Below are 27,639 nucleotides of genomic sequence, written 5' to 3'. Positions count from 1 at the left end.
AGGCAAGAATATTGGAGTGGGTTGCCATGCCCTCCTCCAGGGGATCTTCCTGACCCAGGGATCAAACCTGGATCTCCTGTGGCTCCTGCACTGCAGGGGGATCTTTCACCGCTGAGCCACTAGGGAAGCCCAACTGCAGCCTAGAAACCCGGAAATTTCTCTTTCAAACCAGATGTCAGCAAGCATCTGACTTTGCCCCTAATTCTGCTCTGAGGGTGAATGGGCTGTGGGGCTCACCGGCTTCAGCAGGCGCCTGGGACGATGCCGAGAGACAGAGACGGCAGCTGGGAAGAGGACCAGCCTGGACAGGCCCTCTTCTACCCAAGACATGCCTTGGAGACGGTGCCAGCCCCCCAAGGCTAGCCAGCAGCTCAGTCTGCCAGAGGGACGGGACCCCACCCAGAGAAAGACCAAGAGGCTGCAGTGAAAAAAACCTGACTTCAGGCTTCCCAGGGAAGAAGAGCATAGAGAGAGGTGGGGAGGAGGAGAGGAAGGAGCCAGACACAGCAGAGAACAAAATCAGAGCGACAACACGGAAGAGGGCGGGCCCACAGGAGGCAGAGAGAACCAGCAAAGAAGCAGGAAATAGCAGAGCCCGAAACCAAGGAACACAGACCAGCAGGGACAGCCAGGACCCAAAGAAAAAGGAAAAACCAGGGACAGCAGAGCCAAAGACAGGAAGACAGGAAAGGGATTCCCGGCAAAAGAGGGAAGGAGGGAGGGGGCGGTAGGAATCAAAACCACGACTCAGAACACAGAGCAGGGAGAAGAGAGCCGAGAAGCAGAGCGCGAGCCTTTTCTGCAAGCATCCCCTTCCACCTCACTCTCCCCACGAGTTCCCTCCCTCTCTGCGGACAGATGGACAGTCCAGAACCCTCCCGGGGGCTCCCCACTGGTCTCTGCCCACCTCGGCCCTTGGAGCACGTCCGTGGATGCTGTCTGTCAGCCTCCCAATCTCGGCTGGGGGACACGCAGGCTCCCGGCCCCGAGGGAGGGACACCCGGCTGGCCCTCTGGGGTGGAGTGATGCGGCCGACTGGCACTCAGGGCCGGGCACGCCTGCCTTTTATGTGCGTTCCAATCAGGTGAGGAACCCGGCCTGTGGGCAGGCGGCGGCGGCACAGACTCACAGAGCCCTGCTTCCTCTCTGCAACCCTGGACAGCTCAGCAACGAAGACACGCTTTCCGCCTCTCCCAGCTCTCCCTTCTGTCTTCCCCATTCCCCACGCCAGGACTCAGGCCGACTCAGGACTACCTTCCGACCCACTCCCTCCTGACATCACAGAGGTGTTCCTGGCACTGAGCAAGCCATTTATTGACAGGAAAGCAGAGTCAAGTTTGCTGCAGCTGGAGCATCTAACTTCCTGGCCCCCAGCCCTGAAGGGGGCAGCTTGAAAAGAAGCAGTTGTAGCAATAGTGTCAATCAGTTATGTCTGACTCTTTGCGACCCCATGGACTGTAGCCCCCCAGGATCCTCTGTCCATGGGATTCTCCAGGCAAGAATCCTGGAGTGGGTTGCTATTCCCTTTTCCAGGGGATCTTCCGGACCCAGAGATCAACCCTGGGTATCCTGCATTGCAGGCATATCCTTTATCATCTGAGTCACCAGGGAAGCCACTTGAGAGGAAGCACAGCCCCAAAGCAGCTGGGGTGAGGGGCTGGGAGGCAAGACCCAGCAGGGGCCCCAGGAGACTCCAGAAGTTGGACTGAGCAGGGAGAGCAGGAGGGGAGGACCAGCCATCCAGACAAGGGTGACCAGAGACTGCGGGCCCGGCTGCCTTCCTGCAGGGTCAACTCACCCGGCTCAGGCCCATGCAGCAGCTGCTCTTCTCCAGGTCCAAGGACTCTAGCAGCTCCTCCACCGCCTGCAAAGAGACGCCTCTGTCAGGAAGCCCACCCGGAGACTCCCCGCCTCCATGCGGGGCTTCACCCAGTCACTCAGCCCTTCTCATTCTCTGCTCAGTCTACTATGTGTTCAACAAGCACTTTCGGTGGCTTCTGCAGCACCAGGCTCTGTTGGATTCTGGGGATATAAAGATGACTGCAAGAGGAACAAAGCTATCTTGTTGGGGAGCCAGACAGGAAAACTGATGAAATGCACAGAGGAGGAGGCATCTAAGCCAGAGAAGGGGACTGTGGAAGGCACCCGGAGGAGGTGTTGCTTGCGCTGTCTTTAGCTACAAGTAAGGATTAGCCAGACAAAGTAGGGGCGAGGGCATTTCAGGCAGAGGGACAAGCAGGCGCGAAGGCCTGGAAGCATAAGACAGTCAGTGGGAAGCACTGAGGAAACTCCAGGTGGTTCAGAATAACTGGAGAGGGGTGGGCAGCAGTTAAGGGGCAGGTGGAGAGGAGGGCAGGGGCTAAAAGACCAGAGACTGTGTGCTCTGAGCCCCTGGAGGTTCTCTCCCTGGGAGGGGCGTGGTCAGGTTTGCTCTTTACAGAAATCTCACTGGCCCATAAGTGGAGGATGCATGGACCCCTTAGGCAGAAATACGTAGGAGAGAAGACTAGAGCCTGACCCAAAGGGAGAAGAGGAGGGGGAGATGCAAGAGATGTTAAGATGGAGCTTAGAGACCCCTGGTAGTCCAGTGGTTAAGACTCCACGTTTCCAATGCAGGATTCAATCCTGAGTTCAGGAACTAAGATCTCACATGCCACGGGGTGTGGCCAAAAAAAAAAAAAAAAAAAGACAGAGCCTTGCTCAATGCGGGGGAGAGGTAGATGAGAGAGAGGAAGCTAGGGACACACGGAGGCTTCTGACTCGCATAGTAAGTAGATAATGGTTCCATTCTCCGTCTCTGGTGGCCTCCCTGGCGGCTCAGTGGTAAAGAGCCTGCCTGCAATGCAGGAGACCCCAGTTCGATCCATGGGTTGAGAAGATCCCCTGGAGAAGGGAATAGCAACCCACTTGCCTAGAGAATTCCTGAGACAAAGGAGCCTGGCGGGCTACAGCCATGGGGTCGCAGAGAGTCAGACATGACTTAGCACATAATCAGTTTGGTCTGAGCATGCTGAGTTTGGGATGCAACAAGGCAACCAGGTAGAAGAGTTAGAAAGCAGCTAAACAGAAACGCATGTCTGGAGCGGGAGAGAAGCCTGGGCTAGAGGTATTGATCTGGGAGTCATCGATATATATGCGGTAATTGAAGTGATGGGTGTGAATGAGGTTGCCTAGGAAGAGGGTGTTGCATAGAAAACAGATATGGTCAAGGACAGAGTCTTAAAGAAGAGAGGGACCTTTACTTCAGGGGCACGTGGGCGAAGGGAAGCTCAGAGGGACTGAGAAAGAGAGGAGGGAGGCAAGGGCAAAACCAGGAGCAGCAGCAAAGAAACTGGGCAGAGAATGCTTCAGAAAGAGCAGGGCTGTCACGCGCTGGCGAGAAGCACTGAAATGTGCCCTGAGCTCTGGCAACATGGAGGGCTTGGGAGGACAAGCCCGTCCCGGGTGTCCTTGGGGTGGGAACCGGGGGGAAGGATGAACGGCAGGAGGGAAGTCAATGTTGATGGCCCAGGGCACCAGGGAGGGTTGATGGAGGTTCCCTTCTGAACGTAACATCTGTGGACTACTTCACTCAGAAAAAGGAGCCGGCGGGGAAGGAGAGTTGGAAGGGACAGGAGACAGGAAGACATGGTGCTGATGGAGCAGCTCTCCAGAGAGACCAGAGGGAATGGGTTCCGAAGCCCAGGAGGAAGGGACTGGATGAGAGGTGCCCCTCCCGCACCCAGACAGGAGGGCGGGGGAGGAGGGGACACCCGGAGAGGAGTGCACAGGGCCCAGAGGAGGTTGGAACCCCGATCTGTATTAGGGTTTGGAGGCAAGGTCAATTGCTGGGAAGATGCAGTAGGGGAGGATTCGAGGGGAAAGACAGAGAATGGAATAGCAAAGGAGCTCGGAATAGAAGCCAGGTAAGGATGGAGCACATGGAAAACCAGAGATCATGGATCTAGAGGAATTCCAGTCCCCACAGTTGTGTCACTTTCTCCCACAGCCCTTTGGGAGCTCCAATCCAAGGATGGTTTAACGCCCAAAGGTGGCCCTTCAGGGAGAGGGCTGGGCAGGGCAGATGCTCTGGGAGACTGAGGAGCTGAGGGTGGAAAACCAATTGGACCACGGCGTCCAGGCTGAGAGGAAGAGGAAGGGAAGTCAGGAAGGGATGGACAGAGCAGAGAAAATGGAGTGGGGCTGAGAAATGAGAAGTCTCGATGGAGTCACAGAGCGGGTGTCCTGAGAGGGAGAGGCAATGAGCCGTACAGACAGGAGGGTGTGGTCAGAGATTTCAGAAGCAGAGCACTTCCAGGGATGATGAGGTGCTGGGTGTAGTCCTGAGGGGGAGGTGGGAATGGAGGTCAAGGGTCAGAGAGAAGGGGGCGTGGCTCGGGTCATCTACATCCATGCCAAGGTCACCCACATCCACGCCGAGGTCACCCTGGACACTGGCAGGTTCCGGATGGACAGGGTGGAGAGAGGGTCTCTGAGGCTCCATCAGTGTGGTTCTGTGACTCAGGGGGGCAGCAGGAGGTGTGGGGGTCCTGCCCCATCTGCCATAGCAGGCTCCCTTGTAGGAAAGCCATCCTAAGGCCTGAGATGGCTTCCGAGTCAGGCTGTGCCTGAGGTCAGGGCACAGCACAGGATTCCTCTGCTCAAGGAGTCCTTCGCCTCTCTGAGGAGCTGCCTCTGGGGATCAGTGTGACAGCCAAGAATGGCAGGAAGACATCCCTTGGTGCGGCAGGAAGTCACCGACCTGGCTGACAAGGGCCCGCCCCGGGAGCCCGAGGCTCACCCTGCACCAGGGAGGTGCTGCCACGTCAACCTTTCTCCTGGGAGGGATGCCTGCCTCACCCCTGGGCAGCTTCCTGCTGGAGGGACTGGTCCCTGATGTAGAGGTCAAGGCTGAGGGGCCCGGGTGCTACCGGTGGGGCATCCAAAATGCTAGTTCTAATCTGCCCCCCTGGGAGGCTCTTGGGTGACTGTCTGGCTCAGCAGAGAGCAGATACCCTCACCTCGGGCCTTGAGAGCAGGTGGCTCTTCTGTGATTCCTGCAGTCCATTTCCCGGGCTGCCTTCCCTCCACCGGCCAAGCCCGTTGCCAAGTGCCCACCCGGGCCTTGGTTGGCACAAACCAGGCACCTGAGCAAGGCCCAGCCTGGCTGTCTCTCGGCAAGGGAGGGCAGCTGGCTCAGAGGGGTCTGAGCAGGGGCAGGAGGGTCCGGTGGGGCCGTGGGGGCCCAGACCTACCCGCCTTTCATCCACCACGATGTAGTTGCGCCCGTGCTTCTTGGTCAGGTGCGGGGCCAGGACGTCAAAGCGGCGGCGGAACTCGGAAAACACCATGTGGTCAGGGTAACCTGGGGAGACAGGAGCCCGGAGCCAGGCCCATCAGCCTCGTCTGCTCCCAGGGAACGATGTCTTGAGGACTTCATAAAATGAGGGCATCACAGAGTAGCAGAGAGGAAAAGTGCAAGTGCTTGGGGCTGGAATCCTGCCCTAGCTCTTCCTATCACGTGACCTTGGATGAGTCACTCAACCTCTCTGAGCCTCAGTTTCCTCATCTCTAAATGGGGAGCCCTCCCACTTATCCTGCAGTCACAGTGCTTACAGGAGAAAACATGGAGAAACAAGCTCGGCTCACTTGTTGAATGTTCAGTAAAACGTTCTCTTCCTTTCCTCGGTTCCCTGAGGCAGGTATCAGAAAGGGCACCCCTCCTGCCCCTATTCTGACTGTGGGCCCCAGGCCAGGTGACCAGAAAGCTTCGTAGATTCCCTTTCCCTAAAGAGTGTCGGCTCTAGCAGAGATCCGCTACCACCTGGGCTTAAAGGCTGGAGCAAGGTCAGGATGGAGACCAGAGACAGGTTACCCCAAGTCACCCGGAGGACCCCAGAGCCCACAGCAGAGGACCAAGAGACCTACTCCAACAGAATCTCAAACCAAAAAAGAAGTCTTAGAGCCAGAAAGAACTCATCCTCCAGATGTGGAAACTGAGGCCCGCGAGGTGGAGGGACAGGCTTGCTCAAGGCCCCAAGGAGCAGCTGAGGGCAGCCCTGGATTCCAAACCAGGGCTCCCAGCAGCCCGTCGGGGGCTGTCTCTGCCACGGCAGCCGGAGCTGCTCTGGGAAACCCTCCAACTGAGAGAAGGGCTGATGCATGTGCCTGATAATTGAAACAGGAGGCGGGGGCCGCTGAGGGGCCAAGACAAAGTGAGCTATTGATTGTATCTGAATTGCAATTAAATTGATGGGCTGGGATAGCAGGTCCGGACGCCTGGCATCTTAATTAATCATCAGTGCTATCGATGGGGGCTGGGGGCTGGGGGAGGGGAGGGGGGCCTGCCGCCACTGGCCGCATCGACCTGCTTGTTTGAGTAAAGCACATTGATTTTGGTTCAGAGCGGTAACAATCTGGTTTTGAAATAATAAACACCAACTCCATATCAAGACGTGGGGACAGATCGATGATTTATTTTCAGCAGGGCAGGGAGCCCGTTTCCTGGCTCTGGCTGCTAAGGAAAAGTGACGGTGCCCCTGGGGGTGCCTCCAGGAGACCTGGCTGTTGGTGGGTGGGAGCCTGCCTGCTCCTCCAGCTAAGGGGAAAAGGGCAGAAACCTGGTAACTCATAACGTCTCGGGCAAACGAAACGCTAAGTGGAAGCTGGTCTGCTTAGGTCAGATCTGCTCTGCCATTCATGAGCTGTGTAACCTAGGGAAAGCTACTCACCCTCTCTGAGCCTCAGCTGCCTCCTCTGGGGATGATACTAGTACCTACATCTCCTGAGGCTGTTGTGAGGATTACATGAGTTAATCTGTGTGGTATGTTTAGCATAGCATCTGGTATACTATAAAAGCACTAAGGATGTTAACTACTATTATTATCATCCTCTCTGGCCCCCTCTTCTGGATTGGTCCATAGAAAGGGTCTATCTGATCTTTTTTGGGAATTTCAAGTTCTTCAGAAAGAGTGAGCACCTCATTTCTCACTGGCCCCTTCTTACAGACAGCTGCTCCAGTAGAACGCTGGGTCAGCTGTGGGCAGAGCTGACCTGCCCAGGCCAGGGGAGGGGAAGGAGACAGCTGAGGGGACAGGGCCTGTGGTGGGGCGGGGATGCAGAGGGCTGGACTGTGGGAGAGAAAGGAGATCAGCAGGCTGGAGAGCTGCAAGGAGAGACGCCAGAGGAGGCAGTGACAGAGAAGAGCGAGGTCAAGGCTGGTGGGAGACGGGAGGGGAGCAGCTCCCCTCAAGACCCCGCGGGGGGGGGGGTCCCTGTTGGAGCGGTGGGGAGGGGCAGGGGCTGCTCTGGGAGGGAGGGCCCCACCTTGGCGGTACATGCGCATGGCGTCGAGCAGGCGGGAGCCCCGGAGCTGGGCCCGCAGCAGCGGCACGTCCAGCGGCAAGAGGCCGCTGGCCTCGCAGTGCTCTCCCGGGGGCAGGTCCAGCTCGCTGCTGCTGCTGACTCTGCGGGAGGCGGCGGAGCGGGGCTCCCCGGCCCAGCCCTCCGCCACCGGCAGGAAGCAGTGCACGAAATGCAGTTTGGACTTCTTCACGGTGTCAATAAGGGCGTCCTGCCGAAGTGGAAGGATCGGCCCTCAGTGGGCGCCGACAGCGCGAGCCAGGAGGCGGGGACCGGGGCGCCAGCATCGCGACTCTGGGCAGGATGGCAGGGGGCCCCCTCCCTTCCCCGGCCAGGACACTGCCCAGTCTGGACAAGCCTGTCCCTACCAGGCCCCAGAGACCACTCACAGGCGGCAACACTGAGCAAGGACCGCGCGCCCCATCCCACCCCCGCGAGCCGCGACAGAGGCAAGTGGGGTGCTGAGCGGGCGCGGGTGACCTGTGTGCCCAGGAGACCCCCGGCCGCCTGCCAGCGTTCCGGAAGTGCCCCGGGGCCCCCGCGGGCACACTCACCACCTGCAGCTTAATCTGGATGCACAGGGACTTCTTCTTGACCGCTGCCATCCCGGTGGTGAAGGTCTTCCGCATGCTGGTGGCCCGGCGCAGCGCCAGCTGCGAGCCGCCCTCCAGGCCTGCGATGGAGCCTGAGAGCACAGTGGCGCCGCCCGCCCGGCCCAGAAACAGGTTGCTGATAATTTTTCTGCCGGGGGAGGGGAGGCCAAGGAGGGGAAGGGTCTCATTCATGGAGCCCGTAGAGGCCGGCTGCCCCTTCTCGCAGCTCCTAGGACGCCCCACCACCCCCACATGACTGTGGCCAGGGTCCAGGTTATCTGGGTGTGTGGGGGGATGGAGGGCCTTCCCCCTCCCCTCCCTCATCCGACAGAGACACTGCAGAGGAAGTCCTCAAACAGCAAGAAGAGAAAACGGGCGCGGAGAGCCAGTGGCGCCCTTACTTCTGGGAGTCCTGTAGCAGCCGGGGGGCGTTCTGGGCGGCCGGGTTCTGCTTGGTGTAGCTCAGCCAGCCCGCCGTGTTGTACTCCACCCAGTTGGTACAGTGGCTGTGGCCCAGGAGGAAATGGTGCGATTTGCTGCTGCGGAGGAGGGGGCTCTGGCCTGGTTTGGGTCCGGGGGAGAAGCAAGGTTCAGATCATCAGGGCCCAGCCCCCCCTCCACCCCAAAGACCGTGGACTCAGTCAGCCCCATCCCGGGCAAGGCCAGTTGGACCCATATATACATAAGCAGGTTCTCAGGAGAGGAAGTGGGGAGCGGCCCTCCAGGGCTACCCACCTTTCTTGTCACCTTCCTGCGGGCCATAGTAGGAAAACAGGCGCTGCAGAAGGGTGTCCTCCGTGGCCCCTGGGACCAGTGCCTCCTCTTCCAGCAGCCACAGCAGGCCCCTCGCCTCATCCGTGCGGGCCAGCGAGCGGACCTGTGGAGGCGGAAAGAAGTCCCACGGGGTCCCACGGGGTCCCACGGAGCTGTGGGGAGGGGGCCAGGACCGCTGGTTCCCAGCCACACACTCTGAACATGCCACACAGATACACACACACACACCCTCCAGCTCCTGCCGCTCACGGCTGCCATCCTGTGGAGCAGGTGGGCAGCAAGCAGAAAGCGGGGCAGAGAGAGGAGCCCACAGCACGACATGATTCCTAGGACCTGTGTCCAGAGTCCCCAAAAACTGAAGGCTTCTTATGAACGCCAAGCCCACATCCAGAGGGTCTCCTCCACCTTCAGCCCCAGGGAGGTCAGGGGGGCTTGGGTGAGCCCCATGTTGCCTGCACTCTCTGGGTATCACCTTCTAGGCACATTAAAGAGCAGGTCTGTAAGGCCCTGAGTACAGAGGATGGCCCAAAGGAGACTGTCAGTAAGAGGAAAGAGCTGGCTGTGGGGTGACCCTTGGTCCCCCCAAGAGGGGAGAACCCAGAGAAGGCCTGGAGCTCTGCGGGTGGGGTCACTGTGGGGTCATAAACTTGAGCCCCGAAAGCCTAAGACGGTTGAGTTAATGCATGTGGCAGGTAAAATGGGCAGAGCTGGGGTGCCCAGGGAGCAGTCTCATCTACCAGCTCCCACTCAGCAGCAGCCACCTGCCGTCCTGGAAGAACGTGGGCCTGAGAGTGTAGGTGAATCCCCCAGTTTTTCAAGAGAATGTGGAAATACTGAACTCCGTTTCTAATTCCCCACATAGACCAAACAATTAGGTGTGAGGGCGCCTTTTCTATGCAGTTCCCGGGTCTTCCTTGGGCAAGAAGGACTCTGGCTGGCCTCTAGGGACTGGGGACAAGAGAAGTAGAGAAGTGCCCTCTTTGACCCCAGCTGCCCAAGGGAGACTGCGTGCTGACCAGGAGGAAGCAGAAGGTGGCTACGGACCGGCGGGCAACAGGCTAGCTGGAGCTGTGTGGTGCGAATGAGCAGGAAGCTACTGGAGGGAGGGGTGAGCGGCGGGCGGGGCACGAAGGGGCTTCTTTGCCCAGAGGTGCAGCTGCCGATGCCAAGGCCCATCAGGCGAGGGGGGTCAGAGGAACGAAGGGATAGCCAAGCGCTATCCAAACACACCACCTGACCCACTGCTGCGTAAGTCCCCTGGGCCAGCTGGCCCACCTCCTGGGAAGGGCAAAGACTCTCGAGGGAGGCCTTGGTGGAGGCCCAGGTATCAGGAAGAAAAGCCAACTTCCCCCGGGGAGGTGGGGGACTCGGGCACGTTAAGCACTCGTCCCAGAGGGATGGATACTCGTTCTCTCAGGGCCCCACCCCTGGGCCAGAGCCTTCCCACGGCGAGGAGGGGAAAGGAGGTAGGATCCAAGCAGAGGAGGGAGATCGGCAACCCGGCAACATTGCCGGTTCTTCAATCAAGCACCTCATGAAGCTTCCCTAACTGAAGACGACTACCAAACGCCAAGTGCCCATCGGGCCAGCCAGTCCCCCAGGCAGCAAGGTGCCCAAGATGCTTGCCCAGCGGGTGACGAAGTCCATCCCCAGAATGAGGGGCAAGGGCTCAGACCCACACAGTCCCTTGGTTTTATACTGTATCCATATTCAGACAGAATGCCACCTCCTCACCCTGTTGTTCCTGTACTTGGGGACAAGGGGCAGGGATGACTGTGTCCTCTGGGTCTAGCCAGGCCCTCACCCGCGAGGAGGTGGTACGAGGGCTCCTGGCAGACACACCTGAAGCACAGCTGAGACAGGGCCTGAGCTCAGACACCCGGGGCGAAGCTCCCTACCGCCGGAGGTCACAGGGTCCGCTTCCTGGCCAGACCGGCTGACAGCTGAGGACAGGGCACACGACTTCAAAGTGCTTGGCATCTGGGCCTGACTGCTGCACGCCCCCACCCCACTGCCCGCCCACAGTGCCCCCTCCAACTGGCAGGCAGCAGCTCATAGGGGAGGACTCTACCGAGGGAGAAGAATGGGAAGAGTGATAAAAGGCCAGCCCAGGCCCTCCCTGGGATTCCTACCAGGGACTGATGGGACGCCTGGTCCACGGCGGCCACAGAGTCATCCGTGGCTGGCTCCAAGTCATCAAACGCCAGCTCGATGTTCTCCTAGGAAGGAAGGTAGGGTGGTAGTGAGCACGGGGCCGCGTGCAGCCCTACAAGCAGGCCAGGCAGGGGATGCTGGGGTCAACAAGTCCAACGTCCCATCAGAGCAGGAGGGACACTCCAGCAGCCCGACTGACGGACGCTCACCCCCTCCCAAGGCCCCGCACTGTGTCTTTGGACAGTTAACCTTCTCCTCACCTCCTTCATGGTGAGCTAAAGTCTTATACACATTCCTGTTACTCACACCCGCTGATGTGGCCACCTGGAGTTAGCCCACTCTCGGTTTCACATACTCATCCTCGAAACACTTGAGCAACTGTCATTTTCCTCCTGAATCATCTCTCAACCAAGATAAATATCACCCCCCATACCCCCGAGCTCATTCAACTCAGCTCCAAGTGAGGTAGGATTCTCAGATCCCATCTGGGATACCCTTTTATGGAGGGGGGGGTGCTTAATAATTAGTCTTCATCCTAACACATCAGGAGACAGGGAAGGCCAGGCCAGACACACATGGAGACAGGAATTGCTCAGTGGTGGTTCACGGGGCCAAGGCAGGTAACCTTGAAGGCGGGCAAAGAGGGGCTCCCAGGGAGGGACTCTGCATGCATCTTTGGCGTGTTGGAGAGCAAACTCCACAAAGAAAGGATGCGGCCTCAGCAGGAAAAGCCTCCTGCTCCAGAGAGCACAGGGGACAGAAACATCAGAGTAAAGAGCTGGGCAGGGAGCAGCCGGCGGGGAATCCGCTGCATCCACAGATGCCCCCCGACTCCGAGTGTGCCAGGGCCAGGCGAGCCTGGGGGTGCCAGGCGGCAGGGGCAAGGTCGAGTGCTACCTCCTTGTATCTTTCCAACTCCTGAACGAAGGTGCGCTCATGGAAGAGCCTCTGCAGCCGGTCTTGGGCGTAGTTGTGGCACAGCTCCTCAAAGGAGGCCCCGCGGGCCGACCCACCCTGCTCAGGGTTCTGGAAGCCTGGGGTGTCCACAATCATCACAGAGCAGAGGGAGTGCTGGCTGGACTTGAGAGCCCTGCCCGGGGAGAGCCGGGTCAGAGCCCCCCAGCGCAGCGCCCCGGCGGCCAGGCAGCCCACCCTGCCCTAAGCCCAATCCCCATCCCTGCCCAGGAGCCCAGGACCTGTGGGGAGGACTCAGCTGGTGGAGGCTGGCTCTGCCTCAGCGACCCCACAGGCAAAAGGCATCAATCCTACCTGTGTCAGGCCAGGAAGCCGAGAGTGCCTGGCACCCACCTGTTGGCCAGGGAGATGAGAAGCGTGAAGAGCTCGCTGTAGAGGCCGGACGCCATGCCCTCCAAGCACTCCAGCGCACTCAGTTTGGGGCCTGTGGGCAAGAGGGTCAGCTCTATCTCCTGCTCCCTGGGACTCCATACCTGGGCATGTTCCCACCCACCCCCACCCAGGCCCAGGCAGCACGGAGCATCTGTTCGCCCAGCAGTCTGCCCACCCGGAGATGGCAGCGCAGCCCGGAAGAGGCCTCCGATCGCACGGGACTGGGGTACCTGTGCCCTCGCCCAGGCTGCTCTCCTCGGGGCCTTGGCGGAAGGACGTGGAGCGCTGCAGGGTGCCACCCTGGTGGTGGTGCTTGAAGATGGCCGAGGAGAGCTCTTCCAGGCTGCAGCCCAGCAGGTACGCAGCCTTCTGGGCCCACTCGTGGCGGGCAAACTGCCTGCGCCCAGCTATGAAGTAGAAAAAAGAATCTAGCCTCTTGGGTCTGCCTCCTCAGGCTGCTAGATGACCACTGTGCCCTTCATCTCCCTCGCTCCCGTAGCGATAGGGAACAGGCACCCTCCAGAAGGAAAACACAGCCCTGATGACATCAGCAAGGGCTTCAGGCATAACAGGTACAACCAGCAGCTGCCAGTGTCTCTCAGGGGTGGTGTTTCCAACTGTTTGTGACCCCATGGACTCCCTCCCCTCCAGGCTCCTCTGCCCGTAGAAGTCTCCAGGCAAGAACACTGGAGTGGGCTGCCATTTCCTTCTCCAGGGGGACTTTCCCCACCTAGGGATTGAACCCCAGCCTCCTGCATTGCAGGCAGATTCTTTACTGTCTGAGCCACTAGGGAAGCCCCTTGGAGAGAATGAGATCCAAAAAGAGGAGGTAACTCTACGCTGTGGCCACCAGAGGGCTCCCCGACAGCTGGGAAAGCCCCTTTAGAGGGTTTGGCTCCAGGTGCCAGCGGTGGGGAAGGACAGAGGATGAGCCGGCCCACCTGTGAAAAGCACAGGACCAGCTGTGCCTGGTGGGGGGTGGGCAGTGTGTATCAGAAGAGTACTGGATCCCCCCCACTTCCACGGACACACCAGGACCCCTCCCCTTCTCCCCAGGCATCCACCAGGGGGGATCTCAAATATCCACTATGGCCCAACAGTAGGGAGGCAAGAAAGAGTTGCAGGGGACTGGGACGACGCGCCTCAGCCAACACGTGTCTAATCGCGGCAATTAGGGAACGCTAACAAGAAACAAGGTTTTACCTTCGGCAGCTTCTGTAAGGCAAAGGACCAGCATGCAGCATGCAAAGAAAAACAGCGTGTTAGCAAACAGTCATCAGCTGAGCCTGCCAGGCCCAGGGAAGGGCCTGTAGCGGGTGGGGGTTTGTGAAGATGAGCCGGACAGAAAACACAACCCGCATTCAGAAACTCAGAAACACACACACACACACACATGTGCACACATTCACAGCCTCATAGTATTTGTATGGATATAATCACACTGACACACACAGAAAGAGACCCACAAATACTTTCTACCACACATACACACATGTGTGTGCGCACACACACACCCCCCTAGAAAATCCTGGAAGCTCTGAGGAAGTAACAGACTCTGCTGAACAAGGTCTACGTGCTGACGCACTCAGAACTCTCTACATGCAGTCAGCACTGAGTAGGGCTACAGGAAACCTGGGCTTTCACCTCCTCAGAGGGAAAGAACGCCCTCAACACACAACCATACACCCATCCACCTGCCCATCCGCAAGTGTGGAGACAACTTTAACTCTGAGCCTGCTTCCTCTTGGGCAGGGATGCCACCTGCTGGGATCATAAGGTACCTACCTCATGATGCCTGCTCCTCCGTGCTCCCAGCCTCCCTCCCACCCACCCGTGCTTCCTCACTCCTGCTGACAGCCTGGGGCACTTCATATCCCAGAGGAAAATGAAGCCAGTGCCCCAGGTGCCGTTCAGAAGCAGCAGCCCTTTCTCCACACTGGAGGAGAAAGAGGCGAAGAGGCTCTCAGAGCGCCGGGCCATCCATATCATCTCGAGGAAGGCAGACCAAGCCAGACCAAACTCCAGCCATTCGTGAGACACCCAAGCACGAACGCCGAAGCTGCAGCCCATTCGATACCACGGCGCCTGCTGCCCCCTAGTGGCCGCCACCCTGACATGCAAGAGGAAAAGGCCCTTAATAACCACAGCGCCTGCTGCCCCCTAGTGGTCTCCACCCTGACATGCAAGAGGAAGAGGAACTCAAATACCAAACCAGTGAAGACTAAGGAAGATTGAGGGGAAACTGGCCTTGGGAAGCCCCAGGAAGCAACACACCCTTCCCCACCTATGCCCCAGGGAGGGCATCCTGAGCGGTTCCAGGACCTGTACGCAAAACACGTAGAAGCAGCTGTTCCTGGGGCTCTGAGAAGCCCCGCCGCCCGCAGGCACTCTCTCCACCCTCAAACCTGGGGCTTCTCCCAGGCCAGTGCCCTCTGCTCTGATAGAATTAGCCCAGCCCCCAGAGAGAGCCCAGGGCAAGCACCAAGACAGGGCACGGTGGCCCCTACACCCCCGGTCGGGGCCAAGATCAGTTACCCGCTTGCTCCTCGGGGGCCTCTGTCAGGAAGGGAACAGAAGGAGAGTTATTCTGGGGGCCTGGGGCGGGCTACTCTGAGTTTGTACCCTCCCAGCCTCCGAACCCCCAAGCCCCCTGCTGTTCACAGCACTTCCGGCCACTGTCACCTCAGGCCAGGCCTCTGGCCATCACTGGCAGAGACGCTCCTCTGGGTGTTTAGAGGCTTCTGCTCTGACGAGGGGGACTGGGAAAAGGGACAAGCCAGAGAAGGGTTTCTGGCAACAGGGAGTCTGTGAGAGGCAAGGACGAACTGGGGGTGGGCCGGGCGCCCACCAGCTCTCCCGGGTGACCAGCCAGCCTGCTGGGCTCCACGGTGGGTTACCTTTGGTGGCGCCTGCAGCCCCCAGGTGGTAGATGGCAGCCAGGATGAGCCAGCAGGCTTTCTGTTCGTCCGGGGAGACGCCCAGCACCTTCATGGCCGTCTGGAGCTTACTGAACTGCTGAGCCGCCTTCTGCTTCTCCTCAGGCTGCAGGGATGAATGGGCACACGGGCAGCGGATCTCAGACAGGCTGTCCTTCCGGCCATCCCCATGCTGCCAGGCCCTCAGGGCGGCCCAGGCTGGGGCACTGCCACCCACCCGGAGCTGGGCTCCTGCTATTCCCCTGAGGCACTTCAGGCCACTCGAAGCTTCTCCTACTCCAAGGCCCCGGGCTGCCAACCCCTCCTCACAGGCCCCTCACCTTGGCCAGCGGCACAATCCCAAACACATTGTTCTCTGCCAAGTGGTTCAAGTGGAGCTCTGTCCTAGGGGTACACACGAGGTGTCAGCGCAGGGCTGGGTCCCCACACCAAGTCCATCTCCCCACCAGGCTGGAGGCAGAGACTCTGCCTCCAGACTCAGTTCTGTCTCTCCACCATGCCCTCCCATCAGGCACCTTTCCTAACTGGCCTGGATGCAAGGCTAGCACCCTGGGCTGCTTCCTCAGCTTTATCATTTATCCTTTTTTCAGTGAACACAGACAGCAAGCCCAAACGTCTAAAGGGAAGAGCCTGGCAGAGGAGACAACATCGAGGCAAGGGGGCCAGCGTGGAGGGCAATGGAGAAAAGGCTCGGCCTTTGGCCCCCACGTGGGCTCCAATACCAGCTCAGCCCCACACTGGCTGTGGGGCTGCGGGCAAGACCCTGACCACCTGCCCCTCGGGGTGCTTTCCACTCCAGATCTGGCATCACGGGGAGCAGAGATCCTGGCCAGGCCCTGGGGATGCTGAAGGGTCAATGGTGCCCCTCACTTGCACCAGGCCCCCGGGGTCCAAGGCCAGGGAGCTCCTGTCGGGCAAGGTCTATGGCTCATTCAGCTCATCACCTCCAGGGCCTAGCTCAGAGCCCAACACATAGCGGCCATGAAATAAACAACCGGCATGGGATGCAATCAGGGGGCAAAGCCCAGGAGCTGTCAGTGGGTGGGAGCCCAGAGCATCCTCCCAGTGCCCTCTGCCCCACTCACCTGAGGGTACCATCCCCACAGGCCAGCAGGTAGTAGAAGACGTTGAACGTGGCCTCACCGGCTGGACGTCGGGCCACACGCAGCTTTTCGAGAAGCATGGTCTGCAGCACAGCATAGAGGGTGTGTGGGCCGGAGGGCAGGCCCAGGTCAGGCTTCCCTGACCAGGCCCGTGGCAACAAGCGCCTGCATCTTATTCTCCAGGAGCTCAACCAGAGGCCAGATCACCTCAAAGGCAAGTGTGGGGCAGACCCTAGAGCTAGGGAAGATCACAGGCCCTGCCACCTCATCCAGCCACCAGGGGAACCAGGCACTCAGTGTGAGCTATTTCACAAGCATGGAAGGGAACCAGCCTCAGAGGGGGGGCCTTACTTTACTGACAGGCCAGTCCTGCATGGGTCAATCAGGCTGAGTGAAGGCCCTGAGCAACTAAGGTGTGGGCCACCCCAGGACAGGCAGGAAGCCAAGCCATGCCCCACCCAGGGCAGGAGGCATGGCAGGTGGGCAGAATATGGAGGCTCCGGGCAAAGCAGGCCCCTGCAGGGGCCGGGGTCCATTTCGTTGGGGCAGAATCTCAGGAAGACGAGGTGCAGGAGAGAGTCTAGGTTTCTAGGCATGAAATCGGGCAGCCAGTCTCTTACTACCCTGCGTGTCCCTCACCTGAATAGAGGCGGAGGCCACCTGGCCGGCCTGGTCAAAGTCCAGGGAGAGGATCTGGGAGAAGCGGGTGGCGTTGCCGTTCATGACGGTGGGGCTATTCCCAAAGGCTTCCAGGAGGGTGGACAGAGCCTGCCATTTGTCCACTGCAGAAGACAGGCCCCGGGGCTCTCAGAGGGCCAGGCACTGCTCGCCCCCAGCCACGCCCCCAGAGGCCCAGGCAGAATGGGAGGCCCAGCCCGTAGCTGCTCCCCTAGTACGCAAAGGCTGTTACTCCCACCAGGACTGCTGGGGACAGAGGAGTTTTGAGGACACAAAGAGGCCCGGGCGGAAAAGTGCTGGTATCTTGGCAAGGCCTCCATTCCCACCCCATCTCCAGCCCCCGCCCCCTCTCCAGGCCCCGCCCCCTCTCCAGGCCCCGCCCCTCTCCCTCCGGCCCCGCCCCCTCTCCAGCACCCCGCCCCCTCCAGCCCATTCTGTTTCCCCGGTTGCCTCTGCCTCACCGGAGAACACCTTGTTCCCGCTGGTGCCTGCGATGGTGGCCAAATATTGCACCAGATGCTGGCAGCTGGTGGTCTTGCCACTGCCACTGCTGCCCAGAAGGATGATAGACTGGTCCTGACGGCTCATGAGCATCGCCCTGTAGGCGGTCTGGGCTACTGAGTAGATGTGGGGGGCCATGTCCTCCCGCCGACATCCCTTGAACATGTGCATCACCTTGGGTGTGAGAGGGATGTAAAGAAGGGGTGGGCGCTCTTAGCTGGCTCCATGTGGACAGCTCTCACCCCCAAGACCCACACCTTTCTGGGCTTTTCACTCCAAAGGAGCCAGAAGGTTCAGAGGCTAAGGTCATGCATGGAAATGCAGATACCAGTCAAGTCCTGGCCTCTGTGTGAGGTGGGGGGGGGGTAGCTTCTGTCCCCATCTCTTGAAATGACTCCTGTCCCCAAGGTCACTGTGAGTGTGGACAGGAGCCCTGTGGGATGCCAAGTGAGAGGGGCAGAGCCGGGGAAGGTGGGCAAGGTGGGGAGGTAGAGGGTGGTGGGTCTGTGGGGCGCACCTTCTCCGAGTACACGGCCGGGGCCCCTCGGGGACTGAGGACCAGCAGGCTGGGGCCGGCGTACGTGTGCAGCAGGCTGGCACCATAGCGCTGGCGCAGCGTGTGCAGGACACTAGACTCGTTGAGGTACACCAGCGAGGCCAGATCCTCCAGACGGTCGCAGGAGGGAGCATTGGCCTGCAGGATGGGACAGACAGGTGGGCACCGAAGAAGAAGCAGATCTGGTCGGCCGTGCCAGCAGACAGCCTGCCCAGCCCAGCACGGCCCCCCTCTGGTGCCCTCCACCAGCCTCTGACGAACCTTCTCCACGTCATCCTCATCCACGTCCAGGACAGCCCCATCGTGGTCAAGCTTCACACGCAACTTCCCCTCGGGCAGGCTGAGCTCCTTGGATTTGAGCTGAGTGGCTGCAGAGCAGGGACAGACAGACAGACAGACAGACATGGGCCTGGGAAGCCGTGGCAGTCCTCTCTGGGCCCTTCATGGTCCTGCCTTCTCCTGGCTGTGCTACCAGCCTCTCCCCGCGCACCATCCGGCCCTGGCCAGACCCAGAGGCCCACCAGCCACCCAGTCCTGAAACCAGAGAGGCCCAGGCACCTGCCCCCTGGGCCTCCCCAGACTCACCCAGCGAGAAGCCATCCTTATGGACGAGCCACACCTTCTCTGTCTCATACCAGGCCTCCTCAGCTGCAATCTGCTCTTCTGTCTTCACCTGCCAGAGGGAGGGGAAGGACAGAGAGTCAGAGCCTGTTCTGGAAAGCAGGCAGGGACAGCGGGAGAGGAGATGCATGACAGGAGGGGCTTCCGGATGAGCCACTGGGCGAAGGGGACGAGAGACATCAGAGATGTCATAGAAGAAGGCAGGGGAGTCAGGAGCTGGTGATGGGTGGTCCGGAGGAGCCCTGAGGACAAGGACACAGGACTAGGGACCCTGCCATCCCTGAGAGTCTGGAAAGACAGGGACACGTGGCAGGTGTACCCAGGAGACAGCAGATCCCAGGAGAGCAAATCACCAGCCGCCTTCCTGCCCCCTCCCCACGAAGCCTGGACCATCAGTATTCTGTGCCCCCAGCCCTCACCCTGGGCTGCAGCTGCTGTGACCTCACAGGTCCAGCTTCTCCATCATCACCGGACAGGCCCTCCTTCACCAAGCGGGGAAAAGGCATGTGCTCAAGATCTGAGAATGTCTCCAGGGGACTCAGTGCAAACTGATGGGACGGTCTGGAGTCCCAGCCTCGTCCCTGGCCTCCCCCCAGAGGATGCTCTCCTGGCAGGGGCTGTGTTCTGCACACGCCAGCGTACTGTGCCCCCTCCACACCTCCTCAGAAGGGGCCCAGACCCATATGGATGTGCCGAGGCCATACAAGGGCATGAAGCAGCATGGCCGGGGACATGAGGCGGGGGCAGCGCTGCTCTGTCAAATACAGGAAGAAACATGCATGCCACACGAATGGACATGAACATGGGTATAAAGGGGCTGGGAGCCCCTGGAGGCCCAGGTGGTCACCAGTCAGAAAGAAGCATTCACGGGCACTATTCACTGCCAAACCTGGCATCCCCTAAGACGACCTGAGCTGGGCAGAAATGGTGCCTGGGGGAGCTGGGCAAACGGGAGAGGTGCTCAGCCCCCACAGCCCATCAGGGTCCTTTTGTCTTGTGGGCGAAAGGGCAGCAGGATTCATCCAGTGGCCTCGTGGGGAGATGGTCACCCCCCCCATGGCATGAGGAGTCCTCAAACTAGCCCTAACCCCCAGCTCTCTGGGGGAGCTGGGCATATTGACATATTGCTCTGTGATTGAATATTGAATATTGTCAATATTCAACATATTGACACTGCTCTGTGATACTGATCTTCTGGGTGAGGGATCAGAAAGGACAAGGGCAAATAATAACAATAAGTATGTTCTCTATTACATTTCTTGGAGCTGAAAGAAAAAGATCTGTGTCCTACTCGCAGGGTAGACTCCAGCTTCAGATCACTCCCTCTCCCTTGCTTCAGCCCTCCCAGGCTATAGAGTCAGAGGGCTGGCTAACACAGCAGTCTCTAGACTCTGCACATAGTGGACTGGTGAAATTACCCCTCAAACAGGAGGATCACCACCATGGGGCTGCCAGCATTTTAATAAGACATCTTAAAAAAGAAAAGGCTAGATATTTATATTTAAAAAAGATTGGCTTTATAAAACAAAATTGCTTTAAAAAAAATCATGAGACAGGTGAAACATTTGTCTTGAATGGGCACGTTGTAGGGGTCAGATGTTTGGCAACTGATGACATCAAAGGATAAGGGCCTCTAACTCAACGAAGTCCTTTAGGGTTAATCGGAAGAGAGGTTCCCACACTGGCCAGCAGGGGGAGACAGAGGAGGCACTTCTTCAGGCTCCAGAATGGGGGTGGGGGCAGAGTTATGGATGGGGGGGCGCCGGGTAGAGATTCAGCCTTTTCAGCTTTCTCTACCTAGAGCTGGAGCCACAGGAGACTCGGGCTCCACACTCTTCCTTAGGCCGGGAAGATCCCCTGGAGGAAGGCATGGCAACCCACTCCAGTATTCTTGCCTGGAGAATCCCATGGACAGAGGAGCCTAGAGGGCTACAGTCCACAGGGTCACACAGAGTCGGATACGACTGAGCAAAGACACACACCCAGAGACAGCAGAAACTGAAACAGCTAGGAACCAACACTCTGGCCAGGCCCTTGGGCTTCAGTGGGTGAGAACCTCACGCCACAGAGGCCTAGACACTCCTCCAGGGCTGGACACAGAGCAGCAGCCCCATGTCCAGCTCCCGGCATCGCCTCCCCGGGGGGATCCCCCCAGACACCAGCTGGGAGCCAGGAGGGGAAAGAGGCCTTACACTCCAGCACGAGGCCCGAGCACAGACGCCAGCCCAGGTACAGGCTGGGGGTGGCGGGTGGTCACCGGAGGGCTCCTGAGGGGGGCAGGAGTGCCCTACCTGGCTGTGGGCAGGAGAGGCGGCCTCAGGGTCCAGCTACCAGCGGCAGGCAGAGGAGAAAGAGAGAGAGAGAGAAGAGGGGTGAAGACAAGCAGGCTGTCCACGTGTCCCCTTCAGCAAGCACCCCGGCCAAGTAGGGGGGAAGAGGGATGCAGCACCAATAGGTGAGGGGGGCTGGCTGGGGCAGGTGCATTGCACCCAGGTAAGGAGGGGCCCTGGGTGGTGAAGAAACACTTGTCACCATCAGACTCCTTAGTGCAGATGCACATCTGATAGTGCAGATGTTCCCTGCGGCAGGTGGCAGCTTCCCTGCCTCTGGCCACAGTCTCTCCTGGCATCTAGTCCACTCTGCAACAGCCTCCTCTTCTGTGTTGCTTGGTCAGGCCACCTCACCACCCTCAGGGCCCGAGACCCCTGGGAACCTGTGGCCTGATGTCCCAGGAACTGCCCAGCCTAGCTCCCCTGTAGCCACCAGACCCCAGCACAGGTTGTCCCTGGCCTCCAAACACCCACCCGAGGGGGCCCATGCCAAGGGCGGTCTTTCAGAGCTGTTATCTCTGCGTAGCTCATCAAACAAGACCACCAGCAACTGGATGTCTAGGACCCCTTTTTCAAACTCCCATGGCACGCCTGCACCACTCCCGCCCCTCGGGGCCCCCGCACCGCTCCCGCCCCACGGGACCCCTGCACCATTCCCGCCCCACAGCATCCCCGCACCACTCCCGCCCCGCGGGACCCCCGCCCCACAGCACGCAGAGGCTGCACCTAGCCAGGTGCACCTGCCAGCCAGCTGCCCAAGGACCACAGACTGTGGACAGAGCCTGGGCCAGCCCCCACCTCCCCATCTCGGTCTGGTTACTCCAAGGCCTTTCTAGAGACAAAGGGGAGGCAGCCGGCCTTGGACCTTGCCTGTGAGAAATGGGCAAGGAGTTCAGAGGCCCACCTGGGTCTAGAGAATCAGGGCTTGATCCACAAAGGAGAGTGACTGCTCCCTGCCTCACACCCACCAGGTCCTGGCACCGAGACAGGCCCTCTGGGGCAAGAGACTGGGGCCAGAGGAGCGGGCTGGATCTCCAGCCAAGAGGGACCCCTCCCATGGGTTCCCAGGAGGAACAGGCCTCACTCTGCTCAGACTCCCCGCCCTGCCCTTCTCTCATTTTTTCACATGGGAAGCCCATGTGAGGGCCTCCAGGCCCCCAGGGAGCCCCCCTTCCATGGCCGGGTGCTCCTACACACACGGACACACACAGTCTGGCCGGCAGCCCCCATAAAGGGACCAGGGACTGGGAACCACAGGTGAGAGGCGGCATTACTGGAGCTGTGAAGATCCTCTCGAGCCGCCGGTGGGCCTCCTCTGGGGGGGTCAGCCAGACCTCAGGGGCAGCTCCAGCCTAAAGGTCAAACCACCATTAGTCCTGGCCCCAGGGAACGTTAGGGGCACAGCACACCAAGCTTCTAGCTCAGGAAGCCACTGGGACCCCCGTGGGTAAGTGGAATATGGTCAGCGAGGCAAGCAAGGCACCACTTTAAGCTTTTAAGCTATCAGATGAAAATAAAAGGGCTTCCCTGCAGTCTCAGAGGTAAAGAATCTGTCTGCAATGCAGGAGTCGTAGGAGGCAGAGATTTGATCCCTGGGTTGGGAAGATCCCCTGGAGGAGGGTGTGGCAACCCACTCCAGTATTTTTGCCTGGAGAATCCCATGGACAGAGGAGCGTGGTGGGCTACAGTCCATGGGGTCACAAAGAGTTGGACATAAATAAGGCAACTTAGCATGCACACATGAGAATTAAAAAAAGGTGCCTGGAGTTCCAGGGTTAATTCTTTTCACCACCTTAACCCTTTCAGCTCCTAGATGACCCGTTCTCCCATGCATCCTCTGGCTCCGGCCCCAGGCCCAGGAAACACATGGCTGAACTCCAGGTCAGGGCCCCAGCCCCAACTCCACCCTAGAGAGAGGCAGAAGGCCAGAGAGCCAGAAGGAGGGCAACCAGCCCAGGACCAGGCACATGACCCTCTCTGGCTCCTTGAAGGTTCTCCTTAGGGGCTAGCAGTTCAACTCACGACCAGCCCGTCCAGCCAAAATGTCCCTGCCAACTCCTGAGTGCCAGGTCGTCACTTCCCTGAGGCAGAGTGGGCCAGGAGGGATGGGGGAGCTGCGGCTGTTCCCCTCTCAGCTCTGCAAAGCCCAGGAAGAATGGAGTGGGGAGCAAGGCGGGTCTGGGACCTCAGGAATCCTAGCAGGCAGCAGTCAGAGAGGCAGGCCTCCAGGGCCTGGGGGACAGGACAGGCCTTTGAGAAGTGCACTGCCCCCACGTCCCCAACTGTCCCCTTCCAGCCAGAAGGAGCAGAGAGAAGCAGTAGTGAAACTTGGCATGTACCCCACTCCCCTGCACAACCCCATGAGGCCCCAGAAGGTTCACAAAATGGCAAAACTGGAAGAGAAATGCCCCCCAACCCAAGGACCAGCCAAGCAGGCATCATCTTCCAGGGATGGCCGGATGGATCATCCGCAGTCCTCCCCTGCGCCCCTCAGCTTCCTGTCCCACCCACAGGGCACTCTGTGGACAGAGGGGACCCCAGATCCAAACAGGGCCCACTGTGCTCTTTGCCACTCAGGCCTAGAGTTCCTCAAGAGTCCTGCTGCCAGAGGGGACAGCAGGTGACAGTTGTCCAGGCCTGAAGAAGCCGTGACGGTGGGGATGGCATCAACAAGCACTGTTATCAGCATCACTATGTGCTCAGTCGCTCAGTCGTGGCCGACTCTCTGCGACCCCTGTGGACTGTGGCCCGCCAGGCTCCTCTGTCCATGGGATTTCCCAGGCCAGAATACTGGAGTGGGTTGCCATTTCCTTCTCCAGGGGATCTTCCCAACTCAGGGATCGAACCTGCATCTCCTGCCCTAGCAGGTGGGTTCTCTACCACTGAGTCGGGTTATCATTTTCTTGTGGAAATAATGTGTTTGATCATGGGTTGCTGCTCATTATGTACATTGTATGACACTCCTAAATACAAAAATCACCCATTTCCAAAACACCTGTGGCCCCAAGGGCTTCAGAGGAGAGACGGTAGACTGATGTGAACCCCATGCAACAGCGGAAGGCTCAGAGATGCTGAGGGCCCACAGGAGTGAGGGGCTGGGGGCAAGGTGTGAGCACAGGCCACTTGGCCTCAGAAATTCTTTCTACCCTCGCAGCGATCTGCTAAGACTCTGAGGAGCGGCTTGGGGTGTGGCGCCTCCGGCTGACACGGTGCGGGGCTCAGGGCCAGGCCTGGCCTCCCATGCAAGAGTGAGAAAAGAGCAGCTCCAGGCGGTCACCAGGGTCCCTGGGTTCTGGCGTTTGGTAAACGCAAGCCATGCAACCCTGCCGTCGGCACGTGGCCCCGGCCCAGCTTCTTTGCAGTCATGCGGTGCTTGTGCAAAAGAGCCTGGGGAAGCTGACTGCCAGCCCTCTGTCGAGGGCAGTGAGGGGACTGGGCAGTTAGTGACACACTCGGGTACCTCCTGCTTCGCGTTGGGGACTGCTGACTTGTTCGGCTGCAATCCAGTGAGGTTTGACTTGAGGTTCGGGCCAGCAGAGCCTGGGTCTGCCTGCTCTTCCAGTGGGGCCGGGGAGCCTGGTTTCCCCGAGGAGCCTGGCTCCTGGTTGGAGGGCTTCTCCGCCTTCCCAGGAGACTGCCTGCCACGCGGCTTGTGGTCCTTGCCCCGGCCCCGGGACATCAGGCTCCGCAGGCCCACGGAGAGCTCGTCTTTGGGCGCCTCCTTCTTGGCTTCGGGCTTAGGCGGAGCAGGGGGGACAGGAGGGGGTGGCGGCTTGGGGCCAGGGGCTGCCTTTTCTCCCTTTTTGCCTCGAGCCGGGTGCTCAGGGGATCGGACCCCTCTGGCCGGAGGCTCCTTGGCGCTCCCAGGCTCCTCGCCAGGCAGCACCTTGCTCACCACCTTCCTCACTGCGTTCGCCACCCTCTTCCGGGACAGGCCCTGGGCCTCCTCGCTGGGGCCGTCCGCTGAGGGAGCCGCCGGGCCGTTCATGGCCGGGGTGGACGCGGGGCTCTTGGCTCTCTGGGGAGGCTCGGAGGGCACAGGGCTGGTGGAAGGCTGAGGACTCTTAGATGGGCCACTGCTGCCCTTTGAGCTGCCCTCTGGCTACGGTCACACAAATACAGGGAGACATTAGCAGCAGGCCCTGTGTCCCTGCCCACCCTCCCCAGAGGAAGTAAGAGGCATGCTCTCACGCCTGGTCACAGAGGAGACCTTCCATTCATTCAACAGACAACACCAGCTCCCAGAGGTCGCCCCCAGGAGGCCCGCATTCTATCCTCCAGATAGAACAATTGCATGGAAGAGCTTGGCTTCTCTCTCCCACAGAGCACAGGCAAGTCACCTGCTGTCTATCTCCAGGCTGAGCTTTGAGAGGCTTGCACAGGATATCCAAAGGCCCAGGAGGCACCCCAGCGTTACAGGCTTTCGTCAGGATAGCAGTCAAGCTCGGATCCAGGGAAGCCCACCCCCTCACAGCCCAAACACAGCAGAGATGCAGCACAGTGAGGCCAAACACCCATTCGCACCATTAAATCCTGCGCCTAACTCTGGGCCTTCCTGCCTGTGGTCCTCCTCTGACCCGGCTTGCTCAGCAGTCAGCGCCAGAGCCTGCCCATCCCAATGAAAACCACAGCCAGGAAGGAATTCTCGGCCCTTGGACATGCCAAATCTCTTCCCTCCCGACTCCTCTGGTCTGTGGCCACCATCCACTCTTCGCCCGCGCTCTCCAGGGCTGCGGAAAACCAGCGCTGGCCCAGGAAGCTTCCACCTCAGCCTGCTTTCTGCCACTCTCCCTGCTGTTTTCCTTGTGCAAGCCTCTCAAGGACGTGGGCTGGAGACCTCCTGGCTCCCAGAGTGTGCATGGGGAATAAGAGGAATAAGAGGGGGCAGCTGCGGCACTCAGGGGGCTAAGCACTCAAGCAACCACAGCTCCGCTCTGCTCAGAGCTGGGGCCCTGGCTCAGCCCACTTCTGGGCACCCAGGAGTCCCCTGGAGACGCTGCGACATCCTGCCTGGTGGGGACAGTCTGCGGTCCCCAGGGATCGCCACTGGGGCAGGGCAGACCAGGCTGGCTAGTATGGCAGGGCAGTTTCCTGAAAAGACGGCCACCCTGCCTGGGGCAGCCAGGTCAACCTGGGGGCCCGTTGCCGGTCACGAAAGCCCGTGCCACTCATGAGATGTGCTCGAGTCCTCATTCTCCCAGACAGTGACCTTGGTTCTAGGGTGTCCCTGGGTACCAGGCTCTGAGAGGGGCTGGCAGCCACTCTGATGAAATGCAGGAAGGCGCTCAGAGCGGTGGACAGACCTCTGGCTGCCATGTGGATTGAGACCCACGTCCTGAGCAGAGCTGAGCCAAATGACCTCAGGCCAAGCCTCTGCTGCAGGAGTGGGGAAGGGAGGCCTTGAAGGGGCCCCCTCCTCAAGCTCTTGGGTTGAGAGTGTTCAGTGGGATGTAGGGCCCTGCAGAGCTGCTGGGTCCCACGCCCCACTCCCTTCTGGTTTTCCTCCCATGCCCTCTAACTGAAGCTGATGATCACAGTGATGATGCTAGTAACTGCTAACATCATATGGAGCTTATTATGTGCCAGGCAGTCTTCTAAGCACTTGACATCTAATTCTCCCTCCAGAGCTGGCATGCTGTAAGGCCCCTCCCTCACAGATCTCAAACATATCCCTTTGAAATCACCCTGGCCTCACAGGACTGCTTACAGATCAGGTAGAAGCCAATAACACCTGGCTAATCAAATCTCCACCCAAGGAAGGGGGGCAGGGGGAGGGCAGGCACTTTCTGGGGTGATGAAGTTCGGATCTGTTCCGTGACCCAGCAGTCCCGGAGCCCTGGGCGCTCCTGCCCGCTGGGCCAACAGCAGCCCTCATCTAACTGCACATCTCTCCCCTCTCTTGCCTTAAAGGTGTCCAGCTTTATTCAGGGTCTCTGTCCCTTTATTCTGCCGCTATCCCGAAGCAGAATGACCGGGGGGTTACGGCACCGGGTGGCTGGCGCCGGCCTCCGGGTCGCCCGCACCGAGCAGCTGACGGGGTCTTGGGACGAGAAGGCAGCAGCTGCAGTGAGATCCCTCCCCGCCTCGTCTTGTGCCACCAGAGCAGGACGCGGAGGCCCAACAGCTGAGCTCTCATGTGACACTAGCCCACCTCAGGGCGATCCCACCCATGCCTCTCCAGCCCCAGAGAGCTCGGGAAACCAGGACCATAGGAAGGAATGAAGGAGAGGGGGGTTAGGGAGAGGTCCCCAACATGCCTGGCACTGCCAGCTCCTTCACACACCCCGGGTTGGCATCACATTTGCCGTTCTTCCCATCACTTTGGTGGCCTTCCCTCTAGCCACCCCACACGGGAAGGGGCATGCCAGCGGGCCTGCCAGCTCCATGGAATTGCCTTCCAGACACAGCCTGCCCGGACACACAACCCACTCACTCATTCCCTTTCTCTTTCACACACACACACACATGCGCACACACGCACACGGGTCTGGGAGAACCACTTACAGCCCCTTCCTCTTTGGCAGGAGGGCCAGGCTTCGGGAGAGCTTTATCCTCCTCTTTAACCTGAGGGAGCAGACAAAAGAGGTCACTGGCAGGTCAGAGGTCAGGGTGGGGAGACACAGGAGGAAAACATCCAAGCTGTTGCTCCCTCTGAGAGGCAGAGCTCCTGAGTGCTTAGGAGTCCTGGGGCTCCGGACCTGGGCA

At 59.6% G+C, this 27,639-nt stretch overlaps 1 protein-coding gene across 8 annotated transcripts in view; it reads right to left on the bottom strand.

Annotated features, from left to right (window-relative positions):
• Window positions 1–27,639, bottom strand: part of MYO18A (myosin XVIIIA) — a 100,273-nt gene that overhangs the window by 27,339 nt on the left and 45,295 nt on the right. For 2 of the 8 annotated variants that reach the window (XM_065910296.1, XM_065910297.1), the window contains exons 3-21: window positions 20,896–20,931; window positions 18,569–18,656; window positions 18,245–18,351; window positions 17,945–18,121; window positions 17,388–17,601; window positions 16,888–17,030; window positions 16,231–16,331; window positions 15,466–15,529; window positions 15,107–15,251; window positions 12,440–12,616; window positions 12,171–12,261; window positions 11,760–11,952; window positions 10,841–10,927; window positions 8,670–8,811; window positions 8,336–8,495; window positions 7,896–8,082; window positions 7,306–7,552; window positions 5,235–5,344; window positions 1,799–1,864 (exon numbers count right to left, since the gene is read on the bottom strand). In XM_065910296.1, coding sequence (XP_065766368.1) covers window positions 1,799–1,864; window positions 5,235–5,344; window positions 7,306–7,552; window positions 7,896–8,082; window positions 8,336–8,495; window positions 8,670–8,811; window positions 10,841–10,927; window positions 11,760–11,952; window positions 12,171–12,261; window positions 12,440–12,616; window positions 15,107–15,251; window positions 15,466–15,529; window positions 16,231–16,331; window positions 16,888–17,030; window positions 17,388–17,601; window positions 17,945–18,121; window positions 18,245–18,351; window positions 18,569–18,656; window positions 20,896–20,931 — 2,535 coding nt within the window. Of the gene's footprint in view, window positions 1–1,798; window positions 1,865–5,234; window positions 5,345–7,305; window positions 7,553–7,895; window positions 8,083–8,335; window positions 8,496–8,669; window positions 8,812–10,840; window positions 10,928–11,759; window positions 11,953–12,170; window positions 12,262–12,439; window positions 12,617–13,412; window positions 14,015–15,106; window positions 15,252–15,465; window positions 15,530–16,230; window positions 16,332–16,887; window positions 17,031–17,387; window positions 17,602–17,944; window positions 18,122–18,244; window positions 18,352–18,568; window positions 18,657–20,895; window positions 20,932–22,208; window positions 22,287–24,394; window positions 25,037–27,438; window positions 27,501–27,639 lie in introns of those variants that run through there. The other 6 variants (XM_065910291.1, XM_065910295.1, XM_065910292.1 and 3 more) reach the window with 5 other exon arrangements.

This window comes from Muntiacus reevesi, chromosome 18 (assembly GCF_963930625.1).
Source record: "Muntiacus reevesi chromosome 18, mMunRee1.1, whole genome shotgun sequence".
Lineage (NCBI taxonomy): Eukaryota > Metazoa > Chordata > Mammalia > Artiodactyla > Cervidae > Muntiacus > Muntiacus reevesi.
This window is presented reverse-complemented; position numbering and strand designations above follow the sequence as displayed.